Consider the following 21,469-nt stretch of genomic DNA (forward strand, 5'->3'; position numbering starts at 1 on the left):
AGAATGGAGAACTATTGAACATGTCAGTGACTCAGTAATTCCCATTGAACATTAAACGAACGTTCAAATAATTTTATTGAATGTTTTGGGTTTTTGGGTTCTAACCCTGCATAACACAAAATCTCGTTGAACGTTGAACGAACAAACGCTGATTGTTAGATTAGATAAGATCAATGTATGAGATGTGGTCTCTGTTCTTTGCATATATATTGGTCTTTATTGAACTTCTTCTTATATATAATATATATTTGTGTATATATATATATATTTGTGTTTGATAGTTAAAATATGAAATGTAGATAACATGAATTAGTTGTTTGATACCCTATATTAAAGTCTAGATTAAAGTAAATAAATTGCAATTCTAATCTTATATAAAATTAAGTAGTTAAACTCAAATATATAAATATAGGGAGTGGTTTCATTACGATTTTTATTTTTCGTAAGAAATGAGAATAACGAATAAATCAATAAAATCTAAAAGTAAATCAATATAACTCACAAATAGCAATATCCACTTAATATGATGAAAATCTCGCCCCTCTTTAGAATTCGAATTAGATGAGAATGTCTATTCATGCGTTACATTGATTTATTAGTAGAAATGATTGATTTATTCGCGTGTGTTCGCACGCATTCTCAATTCTCAATACATTTAGCATTTTTATCGAAATCTTTCTCTCTCTATATATAGAAACCAAATTACATCTGCCGCACACCCCCTCGGCCTCCTTCTCTCACTTCAACACGCTGCCCGCGGCCCACCCTACTCCACTCCCCACATTGAATAAAATTCAGTCATTATAGCTGCTGCACATCTCTTCTTTCTCTCGGTTGAACGCAACTCCCTCCTCCCTCCAAATCAATTTGCCATCGTTTCAATGATGGAATCCATTTACATCCTTTAGGGCTTCATCCTCTGTCCTTTGCATTGGATTAGGAATTAGTTTTGGTATCAACCAAGAAAGAAAACATTGAGCTGCTCAATAACCATCGTCTTCTCCACCAAAATTTCTGACACATAAAACTGCCAGCACTGCCGTCGCTACCAGCTTGCCGCCACTCAACAACCACCGCCTTCTTCACCAAATTTCTGGCCAAAAAATTTCTGATGCCCAACACCGTAAGCACTTCCGCCACAACCACTTCCTCCAACATCGACTCTGTCGCCTAACACCATCAAAGAGATTTGAGTATGTATATTGGATAGATAGAGATTTTAAAAATTTCTTCAGGTAATTCTGTCTTTCGAAAACATAGCCGGCAGCCACCATAATAAAAGCAGTCGAAGCAACATAGCTGAATCTAGTGAACTGTTGAAGTCTAGAGTTGGTATCTGAAGGTTGAGGTGAGATGTATCACCTGAAGAGGAACATTAATTTAAAAATTTGTGTGTGCGTGTGTTTGCCTAGCGGTAAGAGGTTAAAGCCTAAGACCTAAGGTCATGGGTTCGAGTCTTCCGTCGCGCATTCTTTAATTTTTTTTTTATTTACTTATGTGATTTATCAAAAAAAAAAAAAACGGACTTTGCTTAATACTGGCCTGACATGATAGCTATCTAATCTACCAAACAATTAGTTAATGGGCGTTTACTTTGCATGGTTGAGTATTTTTATCCTCAAAAGTAGGATTTCTCTAATTTCACCATGTCAATCAGAGAAGAATCAAGCAAAATTGACTTCAATGATAAAAATAATTAAAGGATCACAAAGTTCCAATCCATCAAAATAAACAGAGATTAGCCTTATTGTTTTAATCTATTAAGACTAATCCTTCAAAATAAACGCCCTTTAAATGGACATACCTCTCCCATCTAGGCCCTTATCTCTTTACCCAAACGAACCCGCACTTTCAACAAAAAATTAGCTCAATCTATGATTGCATTCTGTTACGGGATTTAACTTGTTTTGTAACAATGATCTCATTCAACTAATATCAAACGTAGCATTTAACATATGCATTTGTAATTTCAATTTATATGTAGAGGCATAAGAAAAATACATCAAATTAAGCATCATCTTTCTTAGTATCATAGCTAATTTACATATAACATCGAATTATTACAAAAATTATTTCGAATTATTGATCTAATGTGTGAGCTAACTCTGGATCAGAATGTATAAATTGAAAAGGGAAACTTAACAAATTGAAAAAGACAACATGAGATATCACAAAAGTACATTTTATGATAACACTAATAAATTTCGACCATTTGTTTCTCAGTCGATTCAACTTCAAAAACATCAAAACCTGAACATTGTACAGGTGACACTAATTCCTAATAATGAGAGAAAAAAAAAAAAAAACTCTCCTACTTGATTATCATTAGACTAAATTCGCGAAGAGGATAATATTATATCCTACTTTTGATGTCTCAGCTTATTTACCATCCTACTTATTTAGGGTTGACCATTCCTCCAACATAAGGAATTGCGGTGTTCTTCACCCAGCTGTCATCGCCAGCGTACACCTTCGTCGGAGTGAAGCTATCAGCTAGCTCCGGAGTCATCTTCTGGATACCCTTCCACGTCACCCGCTTCGCAGTGTTTGCTCCGGGCCCACGGTTCTTATACTCACCGTAATAGAGCGTGTCGAGGGCGAATGTCCCCATCCATGGTGTCCACCCCTCTGGCGCGATGAAGCCCTCGATATTCGATTCCATCACGATCGTCCTCGAAAACGGCTTCATCGGACGGCCGAGGTACGCCTTGGATGCCGGCTTCACGTTGAAGAATTCTTTCTCTGCCATGATGGTGCAGTTCTGGATGACGGTGACGCCAACAGCTCGGCTGTCGTTGCGGGCCTGGGAGGTCAGAGAGCAGATCTGGTTGGGCAGTGGCTGCCTGACGGCGATGATGCAGTTCTGGAAGACTGCGGCTGCGTCGCCCCAGATGATGTCCATGGTGCCGGAGATGCGGCAGTCGCGGTAGAACTGGCGGTAGATGTGGGCGTAGAGGGTGCTCTGGTAGCTGCTCATGTGCACGTTGTAGAACACGGCCTTGTCGCCGGAGACTCGCACTGCGATTGCCTGGCGGCCGGCGGCTCCAGCAGTGTTCTCGATCCCAATGTCCTTGGCCATGAAGTCATCACCATCAACAGCTGTAACACGACACGAACAAACATATGAATACTTTGATAATACTAATATTTATTACGAATAAGAGAATAGAAGATGAAACAGAATAGTGAGAGCTTACAAAGGGTTGCAGTCTGGAAGGTCGGAATGCCCCCTGCAAAGCTCTGGCTACCGGAGATTATAGTTTTCGTGGGCCCTTCTCCGATGAAGACGACGTTGTTGGCACCGCCAGGAACCTTGAGAACCTCCTTGTAAACACCGGCCTTGATTTGGATAATGAACAACTTAGTACTATTAATGGGCGCTGCCGCGATGGCTGCTGCAATGGTCTTGTATTTTCCGCTGCCGTCTAGCGCCACCACTGCATTCGGCGTAAATTTCCCTGGAGCAGCTCCGAGGAGGCTCCTCTGATGCGGCTCTACGAAGCCGGGTACTCCACCTTGGAAGGTTTGTTCAAGGACCCTTTTCGAGCCACTGAGCAGTTTTCCGAGATCAAGCGTCTCGAAAAGCTTTGCCACGCCATCTACTATCGCGAGGCCGTTGCTGAGCAGCTCGCCGGAAGTCTTGAGCAGTTGCTTCACCTTCTCGCCGGTCTCCCCTACCATTCAAAAACACATACCTTTAGCTTTTCTCCACACCAAAAAAATAGTAATAATAGTTATACTAGTGATAATTCACCGGTAGTATTCTCGAAGGCATCAACACAGGTGTCCTTGCAGGTGACGCCTGCACTGAGCCAGACCTTGACATCGTCGATGTAGTCGTCGACATCGCTGACCTCGAATTTGTCGATCTTAGCCATTGATCTTTTGATATTATCGACGGTGGTGTTGAGCACCTGCTCGCAGACAACCAGCGCCCCCTGTGTCCGCTTGTCGGCCGCCGCGTCTTTGTATGTCTTAGACTTGGTGATGGCGGTTCGGAGGTTTTCGACGGTGGAGTTGAACGACGAGAGCAGAAGCCCCTTGGGTTCGCCATTGTTGGAGTTGGCGAGGGTCTTCTTACAGGTGTCTTTGTACTCGGCGTTCGCGCACATTGCCTCGATCTCAGCGGCCTCGCCGGCGCCGGCTGCGGCAGCGGAGATCATGCATGCCACCAGGAGGAAGGTGGCGAGGATTGCCTTATTCTTACTAACGCCCATCTTGGCGAATTATTTTCTATACACCTTATTGATTTTGTTATTTACTTTATTGAATGGATTGATTTTGGGAATGTGGAGATTGGGGTTTATATAGTTTGGGAGATGACAGTGTATGTGGTGGTGATTTGAGCGAGTCTAAAATGGAAGGAGAGAGACTTGGAAATTGTGGGGTAGAGATTTTGTCGTGCATGCAAATTGGTGGACGCATGAAATTTCTGTAATATTTTTGTAGTATTTCATTAATATGGATTTTCTGTGATATATTTTGTAGTATTTCATTTATAGGGATGTATGTTACGTAATAAATTATTTTAATGCATAATTGATATACTTTTAAATATGATTATTTTTGTGACTTTTTTGGTAATCCATGTTAGTATTAGTAATATATGTTTACATGGTCATCTATTCACTATAATTTGAAGCTTATATGGTTAATTATTTTCTCAAATTGTCATTTGTTCATTTTCTAATAGTAGATAGCTTTTGTAGCTATATCGATCTCACGACTCGTACAATATTATCACTTATATAGTGTTTAGCTATTCGAGATTAAATTGATCAAAGGTTATTCGAGAATGAATTAGCTAGTCTCAGATTATCATGATTTTAGTTTTGTTTGTCGCAGAGAGGTCAAGACTTATAAGACAAGATTAATCTTACGTGGCATCATCCCAAAATTAAGTATCACACTACCAAACATCATATTATGAGACCAATTCATGTTTAATCCACCAAACCTAACACCTCATAGTTTCTTTCATTTGTGGTATATATATATGAACTATCTAATCTTCCATGAAGGTTTTGGCGAACTAGAAGATGATAGCAGATTAAATCTACAAGATCGATCTTTTATTATCATATGCTTGTCTAATAGTGGCATTATGACATTTACTTTGAGAGGTGTTTAGCAACTTGTTGGTAGTATACATTGAAAAATTCTAGGTGATCACAACTTGATTACTCATGGATGAGCCTCATTAAAACCTCACGAGGAAAAAATCAGTAAAAAAAAAACACGAATATAGAAACAAGAGTACTCGTCTTAATATAAACACTGTAAGAAAAAGAGAAAAACAAACAAATCCTAAGCAATAGGAGCAGCTTTGATAGTGTGGGCTGGCCATCTTCGGTGACTGACTTGAGTCATTGCATAAGGAGATCTTCTTTGGAGAGACCAGCCGAAATCATGACATGATCAAGAGTCTAAAAGATCATATCTAACTTCTAAACATCATTGTCTGTAGCTTAAATATCATATATTTACTTCTGAATATTAAATTTTTTTAACATGTGACTTCTAAGCATCTTACTTCTGATCATCATTATGAAGAGCTGTAAAACAAATTTGCCTAAATTTTATCCTTCGACACATGCAGATATCAAATATTGAGGGTTTTCCTTCTAATTCAGCCTGTATATTCGCTGCTGAAGGATTGAGGAGAAGAAGTTTATGGTCTCTTGCAACATCAATTCAGCCAACATCTCTTGCCGCTTATTAAACTTCAGCAGGTTATTTTCTGATTGATCCGTCGTTCATTCAACTTCAACATGTAATATTTTGTTTTCAATAACAGAATAAATTAAAACTATTTCAGTAAAGTTCTGCTGATTTCATGCTATGGTGTCTATATAATGTAAAATGATTTATCTTCATATTTATCTTTTACGCTATGACAACATGTTCCCAATATGTGCTGCTTGGTCTATGAAGTTTACTGAGTTCTAATTGACTTAAAAACTTGTGAAGTTTTTCTCTGCTTGAGCGATCGCCTATCCCCAACGGCCACACCTTGCTGCCATTGTGTAATGTTTGTGACAAAAGGGGGCTTTTGTAGTATTAGGGTGCGTTCTCTTTGGTTGTAAAGTTCTCTTTAGTTGTAAATTTATCATGGGAAAAGGAAGAATAAACAAAATTTCACCCTTTAAATTCTTCCTTTCTTTTCTCACATTTCCTTTTTTTTTTTTTTTTTTTTTTTTTTTTTTTTTTGATCGGGCAAAGTCATGTTAGATGTTAGTAGTTAGTTCTCCATCCACTCCAAGAACCACCTTATCTCTCCATTCACCAAATCCACCTTATATCTCCAATCTCCAATTCGCTCCCAAGAGGGATCGAACCCGGGTCACTTCACTTAAGTGAGGACCTGGGTTAACCCTTACATTTCCTACTTAACCCTTACTCATTCCTTATTTACACTACAAAGAAGGGATAAAATAGGCAATCCACAAGTTGTGTCTTAGGCTATTTTATATTTGCACTCAAGTTTTCGTCAATTTTTGCACAGTGGGTAAGGTATGGGGAAAAAGTGAAAGGGATGGAACAATGTCACGAGGAAGAGATGTTAAGTAGGGAAAAAAGTGCGAGTGGGAGAAAGGATGTGAAAAATGGCATTTAATATCAAATTTATTTGTCTACACGATTCAATTAGGTTGATTTTATCTGAATCTATACATAAATAAACAAGGAAAACATTGAACCAAAATAAATTTGGTTTTCGATATTAGAAATTGAACATAATCGAATAGAACTGATTTATGTCAAAACTTTGGATTAACTCTCATGCATACGATCGTCTCTTCAGTTTGGTTTACTTTCTCAATTCCAGTTTGATTAAATTCGTTACTAATTACAAAAGAAAATTAATTTTGAGACAAGCCTTACTTTCAAGATACGAAAATTCGTATATGTCATAGGTGGCATACTAATTTCTAATGAATAAAAGACACCCTTCGATACAAATTGAGACAAAATTCGCAAGAGAAGAGATTGTATATATCCTACTTTTGCGAGCATGCATGTCTCACTTATTCTCAATAATATCATACTATACTATATTATAACTCAAAAAGAAAATCTATTTAGGGTTGACCATTCCTCCGGTATAAGGAATTGCGGTGTTCTTCACCCAGCTGTCATCGCCGGCGTACACCTTCGTCGGAGTGAAGCTATCGGCAAGCTCCGGCGTCATCTTCTGGATACCCTTCCACGTCACCCGCTTCGACGTGTCCGCCCCGGCCCCGCGGTTCTTGTACTCGCCGTAGTAGAGCGTGTCGAGGCCGTAGGTCCCCATCCACTGGGTCCACCCCTCCGGCGCGATGAACCCGTCGATGCTCGACTCCATCACGATCGTCCTCGAGTACTCCTTCATCGGCCGGCCGAGGTACGCCTTCGCCGGGGGCTTGGCGGCCGAGAACTCCTTCTCCGCCGTGATGGTGCAGTTCTGGACCACGGTGACGCCCACGCCGCGGGTGTCGTTGCGGGCCTGGGCGGTCAGCGAGCAGATCTGGTTGGGCAGCGGCTGCCTGACGGCGATGTTGCAGTTCTGGAAGACGGCCACGGCGTCGCCCCAGATGATGTCCATGGTGCCGGTGATGCGGCAGTCGCGGTAGAACTGGCGGTAGATGTGGGCGTAGAGGGTGCTCTGGTAGCTGCTCATGTGCACGTTGTAAAACACGGCCTTGTCGCCCGAGACGCGCACCGCTATCGCCTGCCGGCCGGAGGCTCCGGCCGTGTTCTCGATTCCGATGTCCTTCGCCATGAAGTCATCACCATCAATGGCTGCAACATGACACAGACAAATGTGTGTTAGTTATTTTATATCCCATTTTTCATCTTTTAATTAAAATTTCTAAACTTTTGGTGTTTTGAAAAAAATGTCTGGCTATATAAAATTTGACGACAAAATGATAAGTCACTTGGTCGTATTTTTAAAATGTTTAGATGATTTTTTTTAATCTCATCTAATAAAACGATCTTGTTCCACCTAAAATTCATGTAATTAAGATGATTCATCATATATAATATATTCTGTAATCGAATTTTATATAATAGGAGATTTTGTAAAATACTGAAAAATTAAAAGGTTTAATTTTTTAATGTAAAACGGAAAATGAAAATATATTTTGAAATTCGCTGAAAGTTTGGAATATAAAATAGGATGATTTTATAACGAATACGAGAATAGAAAATGAAGCAAAATTTTATTATAAAAAATTCTATGCAAGAGAACTCACAGAGGATTGCAGTCTGGAAGGCTGGAATTCCCCCTGCGAAGCTCTGGCTGCCGGAGATGACAGTCTTCGTGGGCCCTTCTCCGACGAAGACGACGTTGTTGGCACCGCCGGGGACCTTGAGAACCTCCTTGTAAACGCCAGCCTTAATTTGGATAATGAACAACTTATCACTATTCAAGGGAGCGGCGGCGATGGCTTCCTTGATGGTCTTGTACTTCCCACTGCCGTCTTGCGCCACCACCGCATTCGGCGTGAACGACCCCGGCGCTGCGCCGAGGAGGCTCCTGGCATGGTGGCCGACGAAACCGGGGGCTCCACCGTGGACGGAGTCCTTCACCGTTTGTTCGAGTACCCTTTTCGAGCCGCTGAGCAGTTTTCCGATATCAAGTGACTCGAAAAGCTTCGACACGCCGGAGACTATCGCGAGGCCGTTGCTGAGCAGCTCGCCGGAAGTCTTGAGCAAGTCCTTTATCTTGTCGCCGGTTTCCCCTACCAACATAAATACATTTAATTAATATTAAAAAAAAAGGTTAATTGTTTATAAATAGTATATCAAATAACTTAAGTTTTAGTTTTTCATCAATATTATTTCATTAGTAAAAAAACACAAACTTTTAACTTTGGAATTCGTCTCCAATTAAAATTCGGGTCACACTTAATCTTACACAAAAATTAGAAATTAATTATGCGACAATTTAAAAGTGAGAACTTTTTTTGAATCTGCATATCGGAATTGGTCTATTCAACAAGATTGATTAATTTCGAGCTTCCACCATTTAAATCTGCATACCATAATTGCCATAATTGATCTGTTCGATAAAACTGATTAATTTTTTATTTCCACATAAAATTAAATGTGGTCAATAGTAGATACGGGCTTTCAAATAGGATTAAATGTGATCGAAATTCTAATTCACATGAAATTAATTTCAAAAATTAAAAATTCGTGTATTTTTTTTAGGAAGAAAATAATGTTGGCAAAGTGATGATAATTTACCGGTAGTATTCTCGAAGGCGTCGACGCAGGTGTCCTTGCAGGTGAGGCCGGCGCTGAGCCAGACCTTGACGTCGTCGACGTAGTCGTCGATTTGGTTAACGTCGATTTTGTCGACTTGTCTGAAAGATCTTCTCATGTTCTCGACGGTGGTGTTGAGCACTTGTTCGCAGACGGCCAAGGCCCCCTTCGTGCGCGGATCCGCCGCCGCGTCGTTGTAGAGTTTCGATTTTCTGATGGCGGTTTTGAGGTTTCTAATGGTGGAGTTGAAGGCCGAGAGCAGAAGCTCCTTGGGCTCGGTGTTGTTCGCGCTGGCGAGGGTTTTCTGGCAGGTCTCCTTGTATTCGGCGTTGGAGCACATGGCGTCGATCTGGGGGGAGTCGCCGTATGCCGCCGCCGCGGAGACCAGGCACGCCACCACGAGGAAGGTGGCGGCCACCGTTATTTTGTTATTGCTATCGCCCATTTTCGGCAGTTATTTTCTGTACGCTTTATTTATTTACTTATTTTTCGAGTGAAGATCTCTCTTTATTGAGTGGGATTGCCTTTGGAAGTTATGAGATTGGGGCTTTTTATAGTTTGGGAGATGAAAACGTTTGTGGTGGTGATTGTGATGTCTAAAACTAGGAGGAACTAAACGGGAGGAGATATGTCGGAAATTGTGGGGTAGAGATTTACATGCCAATTTTGACCGCGGCGGCAGTTGTGGACATGAATCATAATTAGGAGTGAAGAGATTCAGCGTCTCATAATTTTACCTCTTACATTTATTATTTTAATAATATAAAATTTATTAGTATAATATTATAAATTATATTTAATTTTTATTTTAAAAAATAAATTTTTTTAACAAGTATATATCATAATTTTTAAATTTATCAACTTATTATAAATTAATAAAATTAAAATTAAAGAAGGAAAAACTATTATATACCTAATTAAATAGGATAAATATTAGTTAATAATCATATAATTAAACTAAAGCATACAAAGTTAAAATTGAAGAAAAAATATAAGAGAAAGTATTATAGGCTTCGAGTTTATATAATTTGCAAATTATATGATCCATCATGTCATAATTTCTAAGGTAAAAGAGAAAAAATAAAATAGAGAAAATTGAAAAAAAATAACAACATTATCTACGCGATAGTGATACAAATAATAGGTACTCACAAATAGAGAATGAGATTCTCTATCCCACAATTTAATGTGTCTTAGCGTATCTCACTATTCATTTATTATATTTTTTAATTATCTCTTCTTTAAGTTTAATTTATTATTTTTAATATAATAAAAAATAATTAACAAGAGTTTACTCATCTTCGGTTAGGATTTATAAATATTTTTTTAGATTTATTTGAATTAATAATTGATTATTTGGGTTAATTATTCAAAGTTAGTATATATAATTTTTTTTAAATTTCAATATTTAGTGAAAAATATTAATTAGAGATCACTATATAATAATATCTTTTATTTTATAACAAATAATTATAAAATAGGAAAATTAAAAGTGAGACACAACCAAACATATTAAATTATGGGATAATGATCTCATCCGCACAAATAGCATGTACTTTCTTAGATTTCACTTTTGTTGTCTCTCCACCTTTCGATTTGATTAGTAAAATTGAATATTTGTATGTTTATTTTATTGTTGTAGTGCGAAGCCGATAAATTTGGATTCTTTATTGCCTTATATTATGATATCTTCTATTGTATGATTGACATATGATACAATACTAAAAATTTAAGGTTTAAAATCTATATAATTAAAAACATAAATCCTAACATTAATTTGCTGTTGTGCCTCTCTTGGCCTTGTTTCATTTTCGGTTCCTAATGGTACTTCTGGTGCCAGTTTTTCTCAATAAAATGATGCCTTTTTCTTATAAAAAAAAACATTAATTTGATAATCTTAAATTTTAAGTTCAAAAGATAATAATCTTAAATTTTTAGAATTACTATCACATATCCTTTGAACTTAAATTCATTCATAAATACAATAGAGGATCTTAAATGGAAACCTACTGCATGTTCGCTCAGCTTTAATCATTTCCAAATTTCCAATGTCATATTTTCCAATCCTTTGAACTTTTTCTTTTGCATCCATTTCCAATGTCTATTTCACTCTTTCAATATTGCCAACGAAGCGGGCCAAGACGAGTGTCAACGACAGCTCCCATGGCTTGTTTGCCAATTAATTCTATTTCACAATTCCAATATTAGACAAGCATATATACATCTTGTAGATTTTTGGCAATGAAAATCTAGTTTGTCAAAAAAGGAAAAATAAAAAGAAAGGTGTTGGAAGATAAGATGGTCGCGCCACATCTCGACGCAAGCCCAATTGTTGCAGGATTGTGTAGTAATAGTAACATCTTCTAATGAAATCTAACATCAAAATATAAACACATTCATACAATTATTCTACTTTTTGATATCGTCTCCGTCTATATAGGTGACCTCGTGAGATACTTGGGCTGGTAGGTGGGCTAAGCCCATTTAAGCATAAGATTAAAAAAAATGTTTAACATCCCTAATTTTTGCCTAATTTTTTATATATAAGGAAATTGATTAAGTTAGTTGGGATGACTGAAAGATAAATATTGATAAAATTAATTGGAACGAAAGGAGTACTAACTAATTCTTATAGGACAATAATAGAAACAAGTTAAGCTATAACTTGAAGATCTAATCTACCAAAACCTTCAATTTCCATTTTTAACAAGTTTGGTTTTCATTGTTGTTGGTTGGTTGGTCCTGGTTCGAAACCGTTGAGAACTAAATATATATGCTCTCTTCATTCCTTAAGGGCCTGTTTGATATGGGTTTAAAAGCAGGATAAGTTAAATTAATATGGATTTATGTAGTGTTTGATATTATGTGTTATTAATATGGTCAACTCCAGGTTTATCCCAAGACCCTAGCTTATTTTGTGGGATTAACCCACACTAATTATCCCACCTCCCCCATGGGATTAACCCACACTAATTATTTCACCCCCTCCATAGGCTACTAATTTAGGTATTTTTAGGTATTTGATATATTAATCCAACCTATTTCAATGGATATCAAACACTTTTTGGGATTAATTACCAATGATATCAAACACCCATCTGAGATTAGAAATCATGACTAATCCACACTAAATTATCAGGATAATTTATATCCTGATTAATCCAATACTGAAAATCAAACGGGCCCTAAATATTTTCTTTTCTTTCTATTTTAGTTTGTTCCCAAAATATTTTTCTACCCTATTTTTGAAAACAATGTCACTAATTATTACTCTTACAATCTTCACTTTTTGTGTGATCCATCTCTACTCATTAACTACACAATTAATTTTTATTAAATCTCGTGTCATTCTCCTTTAGGAAGATGTTTGAGGGGTGGAGGAAGTATATGTTTTTTACTTGGAAAAATTAATCGTGAAAATTAAAAACCGAAAACATATGAAAAATTTATAACGGCTGTGTGTGGATCCGAGGAGTTTAATATTGCATCAATTAAAATTATCACATGAGTGATATACTACATAATTTGGAAATATATCAAAACAAAGGTTAATTTTCAAGAGGAGTAGAGTTTTTTTTGTTGTATTAGAAGAGAAAATGGCACATAAGATGTCCATTGTGATGAAAAACAGATAGAATTAATGCTTAATTGTTGGGCCAGAACTGAGCCTCGAGGTAGTCAATGATGTTCTTCTCAACCTGAAAAGCCTTGACCAGCACATCAGGGTTGATTTTGGGGTCCGACCCGAACACAACATTGGCAATGGTTATGACCCCCGAATTTTTTTAATAATGTACATCAACTTTGGTGGATTCATTTTTTCACTAAATTCTAATGGGTCCAAATCTACACTTTATAAACATTTGTCAACCATTTATTAAAACTATTAGAGATGACATGCATTTGCACATAAAATTAATAATTGAGCAATTTTAATAAAGATTTTAAAATTCATGTACAAAATAAAAATTTGTTGAAAATTCAATAATTTATATTCAATTAATCCTTTCAAAAAAATATATTCTCATTTCAACGTCCTATTAACGTCCTATTTATTTTTGGGATGACAAATTTAACTTTAAAATAACATAAATTACACTGATTAATCAACTGATCATTTCGAAATCTGCATCATTCCACCAACGTACGGAACTCCAGTGTTCTTGACCCACTCATCGCCGGCGAAGAGCTTCTCCGCCGTGAAGCCCCGCGCCAGCTCCGGCGTCATCTTCTGGATCCCCTTCCACGCGACCCGCTTGGAGAGGTCGGAGCCGGGCCCGCGGTTGTCGTACTCGCCGTAGTAGAGCGTGTCGAGGCCGAAGTCGCCCATCCACGGCGACCACCCCTCGGGCGCGATGAAGCCGTCGATGAAGGACTGCATGATGATCGTCCTCGAGTACGCCTTCCACGGGCGGCCGAGGTACGCCGTGAACGGCGGGTTGGCGTCGAGGAAGTCCTTCTCGGCCGTGAAGCTGCAGTTCTGGATGACGGTGACGCCGACGCTGCTGCTCTCGTTGCGGCCCTGCGCCGTCACCATGCACGCCTGGTTCTCCATGGGCCTCCGCACCACCAGGGCGCAGTTCTGGAACACGGCGATGGAGTTCCCGAAGATGAAGTCGATGGTGCCGCTGATGCGGCAGTCGCGGTAGAACTGCCGGTACGTGTGGGCGTAGAGGGTGTCCTGGTACCCGTCCATGTTCACGTTGTGGAAGACGGCCTTGTCGCCGGAGACACGCACCGCCACCGCCTGGTGCCCGATGGCGCCGGCGGTGTTCTCGATCCCGATGTCCTTCGCCATGAAGCCTTCACCGTTGATGGCTGAAACGAGGACAAGAATATGCATTCATTTTCTTGTAAATATTAAATGTCACGTAAAACTTGTAAATATTTTAATAATGTATATGTCTATTTATAATTTAATCCAAAATTCTTGTTGTAATTTAATTTAATTTAATAGACCTATCCAAGGAAAATAAAATAAAAGGGAAAATAGACGGTAATTAATTTATTGAATTTTGATTAAATTTTAATTTTACACATCACTTTAAATAATTATTGATAATTAGTATTAAACTTTTATTTTAATCTGATTTTACTAAAAATGTCAGATTCTAACGCAATGTACTTATCAAAACGTTTTGTTTTCTATTGAAATCAAATATAAATAATTGAAATTTATGTGAATATGAGGGCAATTTTTTGAGCTTAAAGCCAACTTGTTAAATTGACTGTAATCTAAGTCGTTAGTAAAATTAAACTAATTGTAAAAAAATAAAATTGGATCAAAATTCAATACTATTTATAAGCTATTATTCTGAAATAAAACAAGATAAACTCACTGAGAGTAGAAGTGTGGTAGGTCGTAAAACCGCCGGCAAAGCTCTTGTCGCCGCTGATAACGGTCTTGGTGGGGCCCTCTCCCATCAAAACGACGTTATTACACTTCTTCGGAATCATCGCAATCTCCTTGTATTTGCCGGCCTTAACCAGGATCACAAACGTGGCGTTGCTCTTCAGCGGCGCGGCGTTGATGGCCTCGCCGATGGTCTTGAAATTGCCGCTCCCGTCCAGCGCCACCGTGACGTTGGGCGTGAGAGTCCCCGCCGTCTGGTTCAGTAGCATCCTCGCCGCGTGGCTGACAAAGCTGGGGATCATGTCTTCGTTGCTGTTTTCGTCTCTGAGCAGCCGCCGCTGGCTGAAGAACGACCCGAGGTTTAACGAGCCGAAGAGCTTCGACACTTTCTCGGTGATCGAGAGGCCGTTGCAGAGCAGCTCGCCGGTGCTCTCCAGCATCTTCTTCACCTTCTCACCGGTGTCCCCTGTCAGCCACAGTTATTAACCGTTATCCATGTGCATTTTCTTAGTAAATGCTTTCTCTTTCTTGAAAAATAGTGGAAAATCTATATATATTTATAGTTCTTTCACTCCCGTGATTGATTACTTGGCTCGCATTTAATAGTTTCAATGAGTAATTATTCATTACCGTAAAATTAGATGGATTATTTAATCATCCTTCCAATCATATCAATTTTATCTATCTCATTCACTAAATCAAACGCCAATCTCCAGTAACTCCTAATTTATCAAAAAAAATCATCCCCCACCCAAAATAAATCCTTTCGATTCGACCTCATCTACTCATTATTCAACATGGTGAGACTCTTTCTCAACTACAAAAATATACTTGTCAAGGACAAAGGTAGTAGTATCATATACTTGAGTGCTAAAACCGTTATCTACGTGCGCACTCCTCATAGTGAAATTGAATATAGCGATACCAGTAGTGTTCTCGAAGGCGTCGAGGCAGGTGTCCTTGCAGGTGAGGCCGGCGCTGAGCCAGACCCTGACGTCGTCGATGTAGTCGCCGATCTTGCTGATATCGAAGGAGTCGACCTTGTTGGTGGACCGCCGGAGATCATCGATAGTGGAGTTGAGCACCTCTTCGCACACCGTCAAGGCATCTTTCGTGCGTTCGTCCGTCGCCGCCTTCTCGTATAGCTCCGACTGCTTGACAGCGCCCTCGATGTTGTCGATGGCGGCGTGGAATGCGGCCTTCAGCAGGTCCTTAGGGTTGGCGGTGTTCACGCTGGAAAGGCTCGCTTTGCAGGTGGTTTGGTATTCGGTGGAGGAGCAGACTGCCTCCACCCCGACGGAGATGGTGGCCGTCGCCACGGAGGCCATGCACGCCGCCACAAGGACTGCGGCGAGCATGGCCGCCGTGGCATTATTCTTGTAACTACCGGCCATTTTTTTATTTTTTTTTAATATATATTTTAAAATGCAGATCTGTTTATTCCATAGTTATATAGATTTGGAGATGACAACGTTTGAGGTGGTGCTTGTTTATGTCTAAAACTAGAAGGAACTAAAGTGAAGGGAAGGTATTGGAAATTGTGGGGTAGAGAGATGTTCATGCATGCATATATATAGTGAATTCTAATTAAATTTAGGATTGATTGTTTACTATCCTAACAGTTGAGAGATGTTCATGCATGCATATATATATAGGTGAACACAAACGATCATGTATGGAATGAGATTCAGTGTATACCACACTTTATGTCCCACTTTCAATTTTGTTTAATTTCTTATGTATATTTTTAAATTTCAACTTTATATGATTTAGTTTAATTTTATGACTATTGTAATTAGAGTAATTAAGATTATCTTAAGAGTAAATGGGCTCACTTAGCCCTTCCAACTTAATAAAAGGAAAAAATGTCCACTCAAATTAAAACATGGAAATAGTAGCCTTTAAGACTTTTTTACCCTTATTTGAATTTTTAATAATTTATAAAAACTGAAAAATTAAATCCTATTTTGTTCAATTAAAAATATAATTAAATCAAATAAAATTACGTCACAAAATTACCATATCAAATTTACCACACCCAAAATTCACACTCAAACCCTAACATCTCCCCATCGCCTTTGAGTTCTCACGCCGCCGCCGTGACGTCGACGTCGACGTCCGACGCCGGCCGCCCGCTCTGCCGCCGTTCCGTCATTCCAGCAGCCGTAAAACCCCACGGCTGCCGCCTCTCCTCTCTTCTCCCGCTGGGACGTCCGAACCGGCGCCGTCTCTCAACGGCTGCTGCCTCTCATCTCCTCTCCCACTGCGTCTCCTTTCCTCTCCTGCTGCAACGTCCGAACCGGCCTTGTGTTCATGGTTACACGAAAATATACTTGTTTACACACAAAAAACGATAGTTACACACATTATCAATAGTTACACACATTATCAGCCGAAATTGTGTGTAAACGGGAAGTTTGAACCATTACACACATTTGTGGTCGATAATGTGTGTAATGAAGCATTTTGAACGGTTACACACAATTTGGGAAGATAATGTGTGTAACGGTGCAAATTTTGCACCGTTACACACATTATCTTCCGAAATTATGTGTAACACTCGAATAAAGTGTGTAACTATTGATAATGTGTGTAACTATCTTTTTTTGTGTGTAAACAAGTATATTTTCGTGTAACCATGAACACAATGCGAAAATCACAAATCAAGAACCAACAACAACAAGAATATTCACTAATACTAAACCAAATCTCGTTGTTTGAACATCATTACAAAGGAGATTAACACATCCCTCTATTATCAAGATTTACCCAACAAAATTTCAAAACACCATTTTTTCAAAAACCTCTCGACAAATTCCGTGTTATGATGTGACTTACCGGAAACGAGAGGAATAGAAGCAACACGGCCTTGGAGACCGCCTCACGAGACCGCCGAAAAGAGGTCGCCGGAAAAAAAGCCGTCGGAGACGGTGGTAACTTGGGGAAGAAGACGGTAACTTTTTTGTTTACCCAAATATGAAATATGATTTAACCCAAAATCTTGGTTTTGTTTTTTGTTTAGTTTTTTTTTTATTTTACTATTTTGTGAAATTTTTGAAAATTAGTAAAAAAACTAATTAATCAATATATATTATTAAGGGTAACTTTGTCAATTCAACACTAAAAAGGCTACATTTTCCATATATTTATCTTCATGGACATATTTTTCTACAACTAAAAGGTTTTGGCTAGAGTAGGGGTTTCACTCTTATTTTAATTAGAATAAGATTTCTTAATTCTATGTTTGTTCACGATGGGTAGGTGATCTAATTAAACTTATGATTCATTGTCAATTAATGCACGAACTTCAAACTGTGGTGATATTTCGACACAACCTTACAAAAATATTATTATCGTTCAATTTATTGTAAAATTACACTTCGAATTTTATTTGATCACATCAGAATTAGCATGGCATGCATGCCTGACGTTGCTAAAGTGCAGCTATATATATAACGAGTTGGAACTTGGCTCGAATTGAAGTACTACCATTTTTTATTGGAGTTCAATGTTCTTAAATCGAATTGAAAGTTGGCTCGACCATTTTTTATTAGAATTCAATATTCTTAAATTGAACCAAAATCCGAGTAGTTGGCTCGACCATCTTTTATTAGAACCAATATTCTTAATTAATTTTCAATATTGAATTTGAGTCAATTCTCAAATTAAGTAATTTATAAATTATTAATAATGAAAATTGGTTTATTTCTTTTTTAAAAAATGAATCATTTAAAAAAAAACACATAGTGATATGTCTTTACATGCTTTCAATGTACTTGTGGTTGAATTAATGGAACACATTTTATACTAAGCGATTGAGTTCTAATTCTAAGTCCATTAAAATTCTACTAAGATATAAAAATGAATTGTACGAAGTACTAAAAAAAAATTGACTCTGGGGCTCCCGCCCCCGAACCCCGTGCAAATACTTAACGATGAAAATTAATGAATCCTAGATCCGCCCATAGTAGTTCAAATATATATAGATCGGCTCGTGAAGTAGTGTCATCAAGATTCAAGAATTCCCCTTGATATATAGTGCACAAATAAACCAGGGGGCTTAGCTCACTGGCCACCGGAGTGACCCGGGTTCGATCCCTCTTGGGAGCGAATTGGAGATTGGAGATACAAGGTGGATTTTGGTGAATGGGAGAGATAAGGTGGTTCTTGGAGTGGATGGGGAACTAATTACTAACATTTAACATGACTTTGCCCGATCAAAAATATATATATATATATATATATATATATATATATAGTGCACAAATAAATAATTAAGCATATTTGGAAAAATAGTCATAGGCTTATCCAGTCATTTTTTTGGATGGATGTGAATGAAATCTTAATTGTTATTGACCACTGCAAGATTTAATGTGTGTGTGTGGGTGTTTCCTCAAACAGTATGTAAGATTTAATAGCATGTCTGTGCATGTTTCATGCAGTGTGCAAAGGTGCAGCATAACTAAGAAAATCAGATTCTGTTCAAACATGTGTTCCAACATTAAAGCTACCTTCTTGCTGCCTACCTCTTTTTGACTCAAATTTACTAGGAAAATGCTTTCTAGAAAACAGAATCTATTGTGTGAAAAATCACCAAGTCGAATTCTCACTGCATTTTCCTACTAGATCGATCAAGCAATTCCACAATACCTATCTAAAACGAATCACCACTTGCAGCCAAGCTAGGTCACATTTTTAGCTAGATTATTATTGTTGTTATAGTTTTATTTAACTTTTGGCTCAACAAATTTTGGCAACTTTTACTATACAAAGATGTGTTCTAAAATGTAAAGCTAGTGTTGCTGCCTACCTCTTCTTGAGTCAATAGACTAGGAAAATGCTTTTCCACAAAACAGAATCTACTGTGTGGAAAATCACTAAAAGTCATTATATCTTTGGAGACGATAATTAATTTCATACCTGCATTTTCCTACTAGAACAAGCTACACAATACCTATCCAAAAGGAATCACCACTTGTAGCCAAGCTAGAGGTCACACTTAGATTTTTTTTCTTTTTTTCTTTTTGGCTCAACAAACATTTGGCAATTTCTCCCCCTCAACTAGAGCTTGATTGTTTTCCCTATAAAAGGGTCCTCCCTCATTCAAATTTCAATCAACAAGCACCACTCCTTCTTATTAGCATTTTCTTGCACACATATACAGATATATAAAAATGGCATCTCGGGAAGATCTTGTTAGAATAGGCAAGGAAGGGTTTGATATGATTGATCAACTGTACGACAAAAAGGGGAAGAACGGCGCTGCCACTGCTGCTGCTGCAAGAAAACCTCATGCTGCTCCAAAAGGTAGGCAAGTTTGTCTGTATCAGTACCAGCCTCAGCAGAGCCATGTTTACATGGTGAATCCGAACGAGAAGATGAAGACGTACGAGGTGGTGCAGTTTCATGATGGAGTGACAGTTATGGACTATACTAAGAGGAATTCTGCACCTATGTTTTATTAAGTAGCTCATATATGAAAATTAAAGTGTGTGTGTGCTTAGATGAACTAGGCATGTCCTTTTGTATTAGTTAAGGATGTTGGTCTTAGTTTATCACAATATTATCATAGTAACTTGTACATGTAATTACCTATAGCAGAATGTCTGTATCATAATACATATGTAACATATCAATAAAAGCAGCTTCTTGCTTGTAAGATGATAGCAGAAGAGTTAGTTATTTTGATGTGAAACTGACATAAAGCACCAAAACTATCATGAAAACTTTGAAGAAATATATATGATGATCTGCTTAGAAAGAAAAAAAAAAAAAGAACATGAGGAGCTATTAATTAAATTCAGTAATGAAATGCAAGTAAAAAGTGGTTAATTGTCGAAAATAACGTAACGTTTGCTTGAATTTTCCGAAGAAATATGTTGTAATTGAATTGTTTAAAAAAGTAGTGTTAAGATTACAAATTCAGATGAATATCCGGCATCTATAGCCTTTAGAGTTTAGATCACTAATGCTTAAAACATTAATTCTAAGAAAAGAAATATCTCAACATTTATTCGACGCGTGTCATTTAAAAAATAAAAGAAAAAAGAAAGAGATATCTGCTCGGAATCCCAATTATTTGGGGATCGATCAATAATTGCCATTTTTCTGGCCGGATAGAAATGAATCCTAGTATCTTGATTGCTAGATTATGTCTTTTTGAGTTGGTTAATAAAGAACATGAGTTTTTGCCTAGATTTTTATATGTACTTTAGTTAAAGACTGATACTATTTATTTTATAATGAGATTTGTATTGGCAAGTGGCCATCATATAAGCAACCTTTGATCGAATCTGATGCGTATTTGAATTAAAGGAAGCCTTCTGAGATACTCAATAAATCCTATGTAAGATTTTTTTTTTATATAAAAAAAATGTATCTATTAATATTGTAAGTGTGAATTTTGACAAAAATAATCATATAAATAATTCCGATATTTATTTCAATTACAAACGATAATATAGAAATTTAATACTATGTACATGTCTTCTCTATTACGAATCCTTTTCTATCCAAAATTATGATAAAAGTAGTCATTTATGCAACTAATTTTCATTTATCTATTGCGGGGAGTTTGGTTTGGTGGATGAAATAGATATATAGGATTGATAAAATTGGTAGGATTTGAGGAGTGATTAAATGATCCACTTAACTTTGAGGTGATAAATAATCACTCAATTGGATGATTAGATGCGGGCCGAATTATCTATCACTAGCCCAATCTTACAAACCAAACATTTAATTAAGGTGAATTACTTTATCAATCATGCCTTATCACTCAAACCAAATACGTACCTAAGTATTACTTTGATTTAAAGGCGCAATAACGATGTCACTCTAAGATATATATAGGAGTAATTTAGTTTA

The 21,469-nt window shown here is 37.6% G+C and overlaps 3 protein-coding genes across 3 annotated transcripts; all 3 read right to left on the bottom strand.

The window, feature by feature from the left end:
- Positions 1–2,138: 2,138 nt before the first annotated feature.
- LOC130991813 (pectinesterase-like) lies at positions 2,139–4,274 on the bottom strand. Its single transcript, XM_057916218.1, has 3 exons — positions 3,755–4,274; positions 3,198–3,674; positions 2,139–3,099 (listed from the first exon to the last, which is right to left on the bottom strand). Exons 1-3 carry the CDS (start codon positions 4,215–4,217, stop codon positions 2,396–2,398), a joined length of 1,644 nt encoding a protein of 547 aa, XP_057772201.1. The 5' UTR covers positions 4,218–4,274; the 3' UTR covers positions 2,139–2,395.
- A 2,604-nt stretch (positions 4,275–6,878) lies between these two features.
- Positions 6,879–9,789, bottom strand: LOC130991806 (pectinesterase-like). The gene is made up of 3 exons (XM_057916212.1): positions 9,232–9,789; positions 8,235–8,723; positions 6,879–7,779 (listed from the first exon to the last, which is right to left on the bottom strand). Exons 1-3 carry the CDS (start codon positions 9,692–9,694, stop codon positions 7,076–7,078), a joined length of 1,656 nt encoding a protein of 551 aa, XP_057772195.1. The 5' UTR covers positions 9,695–9,789; the 3' UTR covers positions 6,879–7,075.
- Positions 9,790–13,159: 3,370 nt separating this feature from the next.
- LOC130991807 (pectinesterase-like) lies at positions 13,160–16,031 on the bottom strand. The gene is made up of 3 exons (XM_057916213.1): positions 15,528–16,031; positions 14,589–15,068; positions 13,160–14,067 (listed from the first exon to the last, which is right to left on the bottom strand). Exons 1-3 carry the CDS (start codon positions 15,994–15,996, stop codon positions 13,364–13,366), a joined length of 1,653 nt encoding a protein of 550 aa, XP_057772196.1. The 5' UTR covers positions 15,997–16,031; the 3' UTR covers positions 13,160–13,363.
- Positions 16,032–21,469: the final 5,438 nt, after the last annotated feature.

Source organism: Salvia miltiorrhiza, chromosome 7, assembly GCF_028751815.1.
Source record: "Salvia miltiorrhiza cultivar Shanhuang (shh) chromosome 7, IMPLAD_Smil_shh, whole genome shotgun sequence".
NCBI lineage: Eukaryota > Viridiplantae > Streptophyta > Magnoliopsida > Lamiales > Lamiaceae > Salvia > Salvia miltiorrhiza.

Coding starts and splice junctions, on each gene's coding strand:
- LOC130991813 (XM_057916218.1), bottom strand. CDS start 4,217: ATGGGCGTTAGTAAGAATAAGGCAATCCTCGCCACCTTCCTCCTGGTG. Junction 3,675..3,754: donor TGCCTTCGAGAATACTACCG/GTGAATTATCAC, acceptor TTTGAATGGTAG/GGGAGACCGGCGAGAAGGTG. Junction 3,100..3,197: donor CTTCCAGACTGCAACCCTTT/GTAAGCTCTCAC, acceptor GTCGTGTTACAG/CTGTTGATGGTGATGACTTC.
- LOC130991807 (XM_057916213.1), bottom strand. CDS start 15,996: ATGGCCGGTAGTTACAAGAATAATGCCACGGCGGCCATGCTCGCCGCA. Junction 15,069..15,527: donor CGCCTTCGAGAACACTACTG/GTATCGCTATAT, acceptor TGTGGCTGACAG/GGGACACCGGTGAGAAGGTG. Junction 14,068..14,588: donor CTACCACACTTCTACTCTCA/GTGAGTTTATCT, acceptor TCCTCGTTTCAG/CCATCAACGGTGAAGGCTTC.
- LOC130991806 (XM_057916212.1), bottom strand. CDS start 9,694: ATGGGCGATAGCAATAACAAAATAACGGTGGCCGCCACCTTCCTCGTG. Junction 8,724..9,231: donor CGCCTTCGAGAATACTACCG/GTAAATTATCAT, acceptor TTATGTTGGTAG/GGGAAACCGGCGACAAGATA. Junction 7,780..8,234: donor CTTCCAGACTGCAATCCTCT/GTGAGTTCTCTT, acceptor GTCATGTTGCAG/CCATTGATGGTGATGACTTC.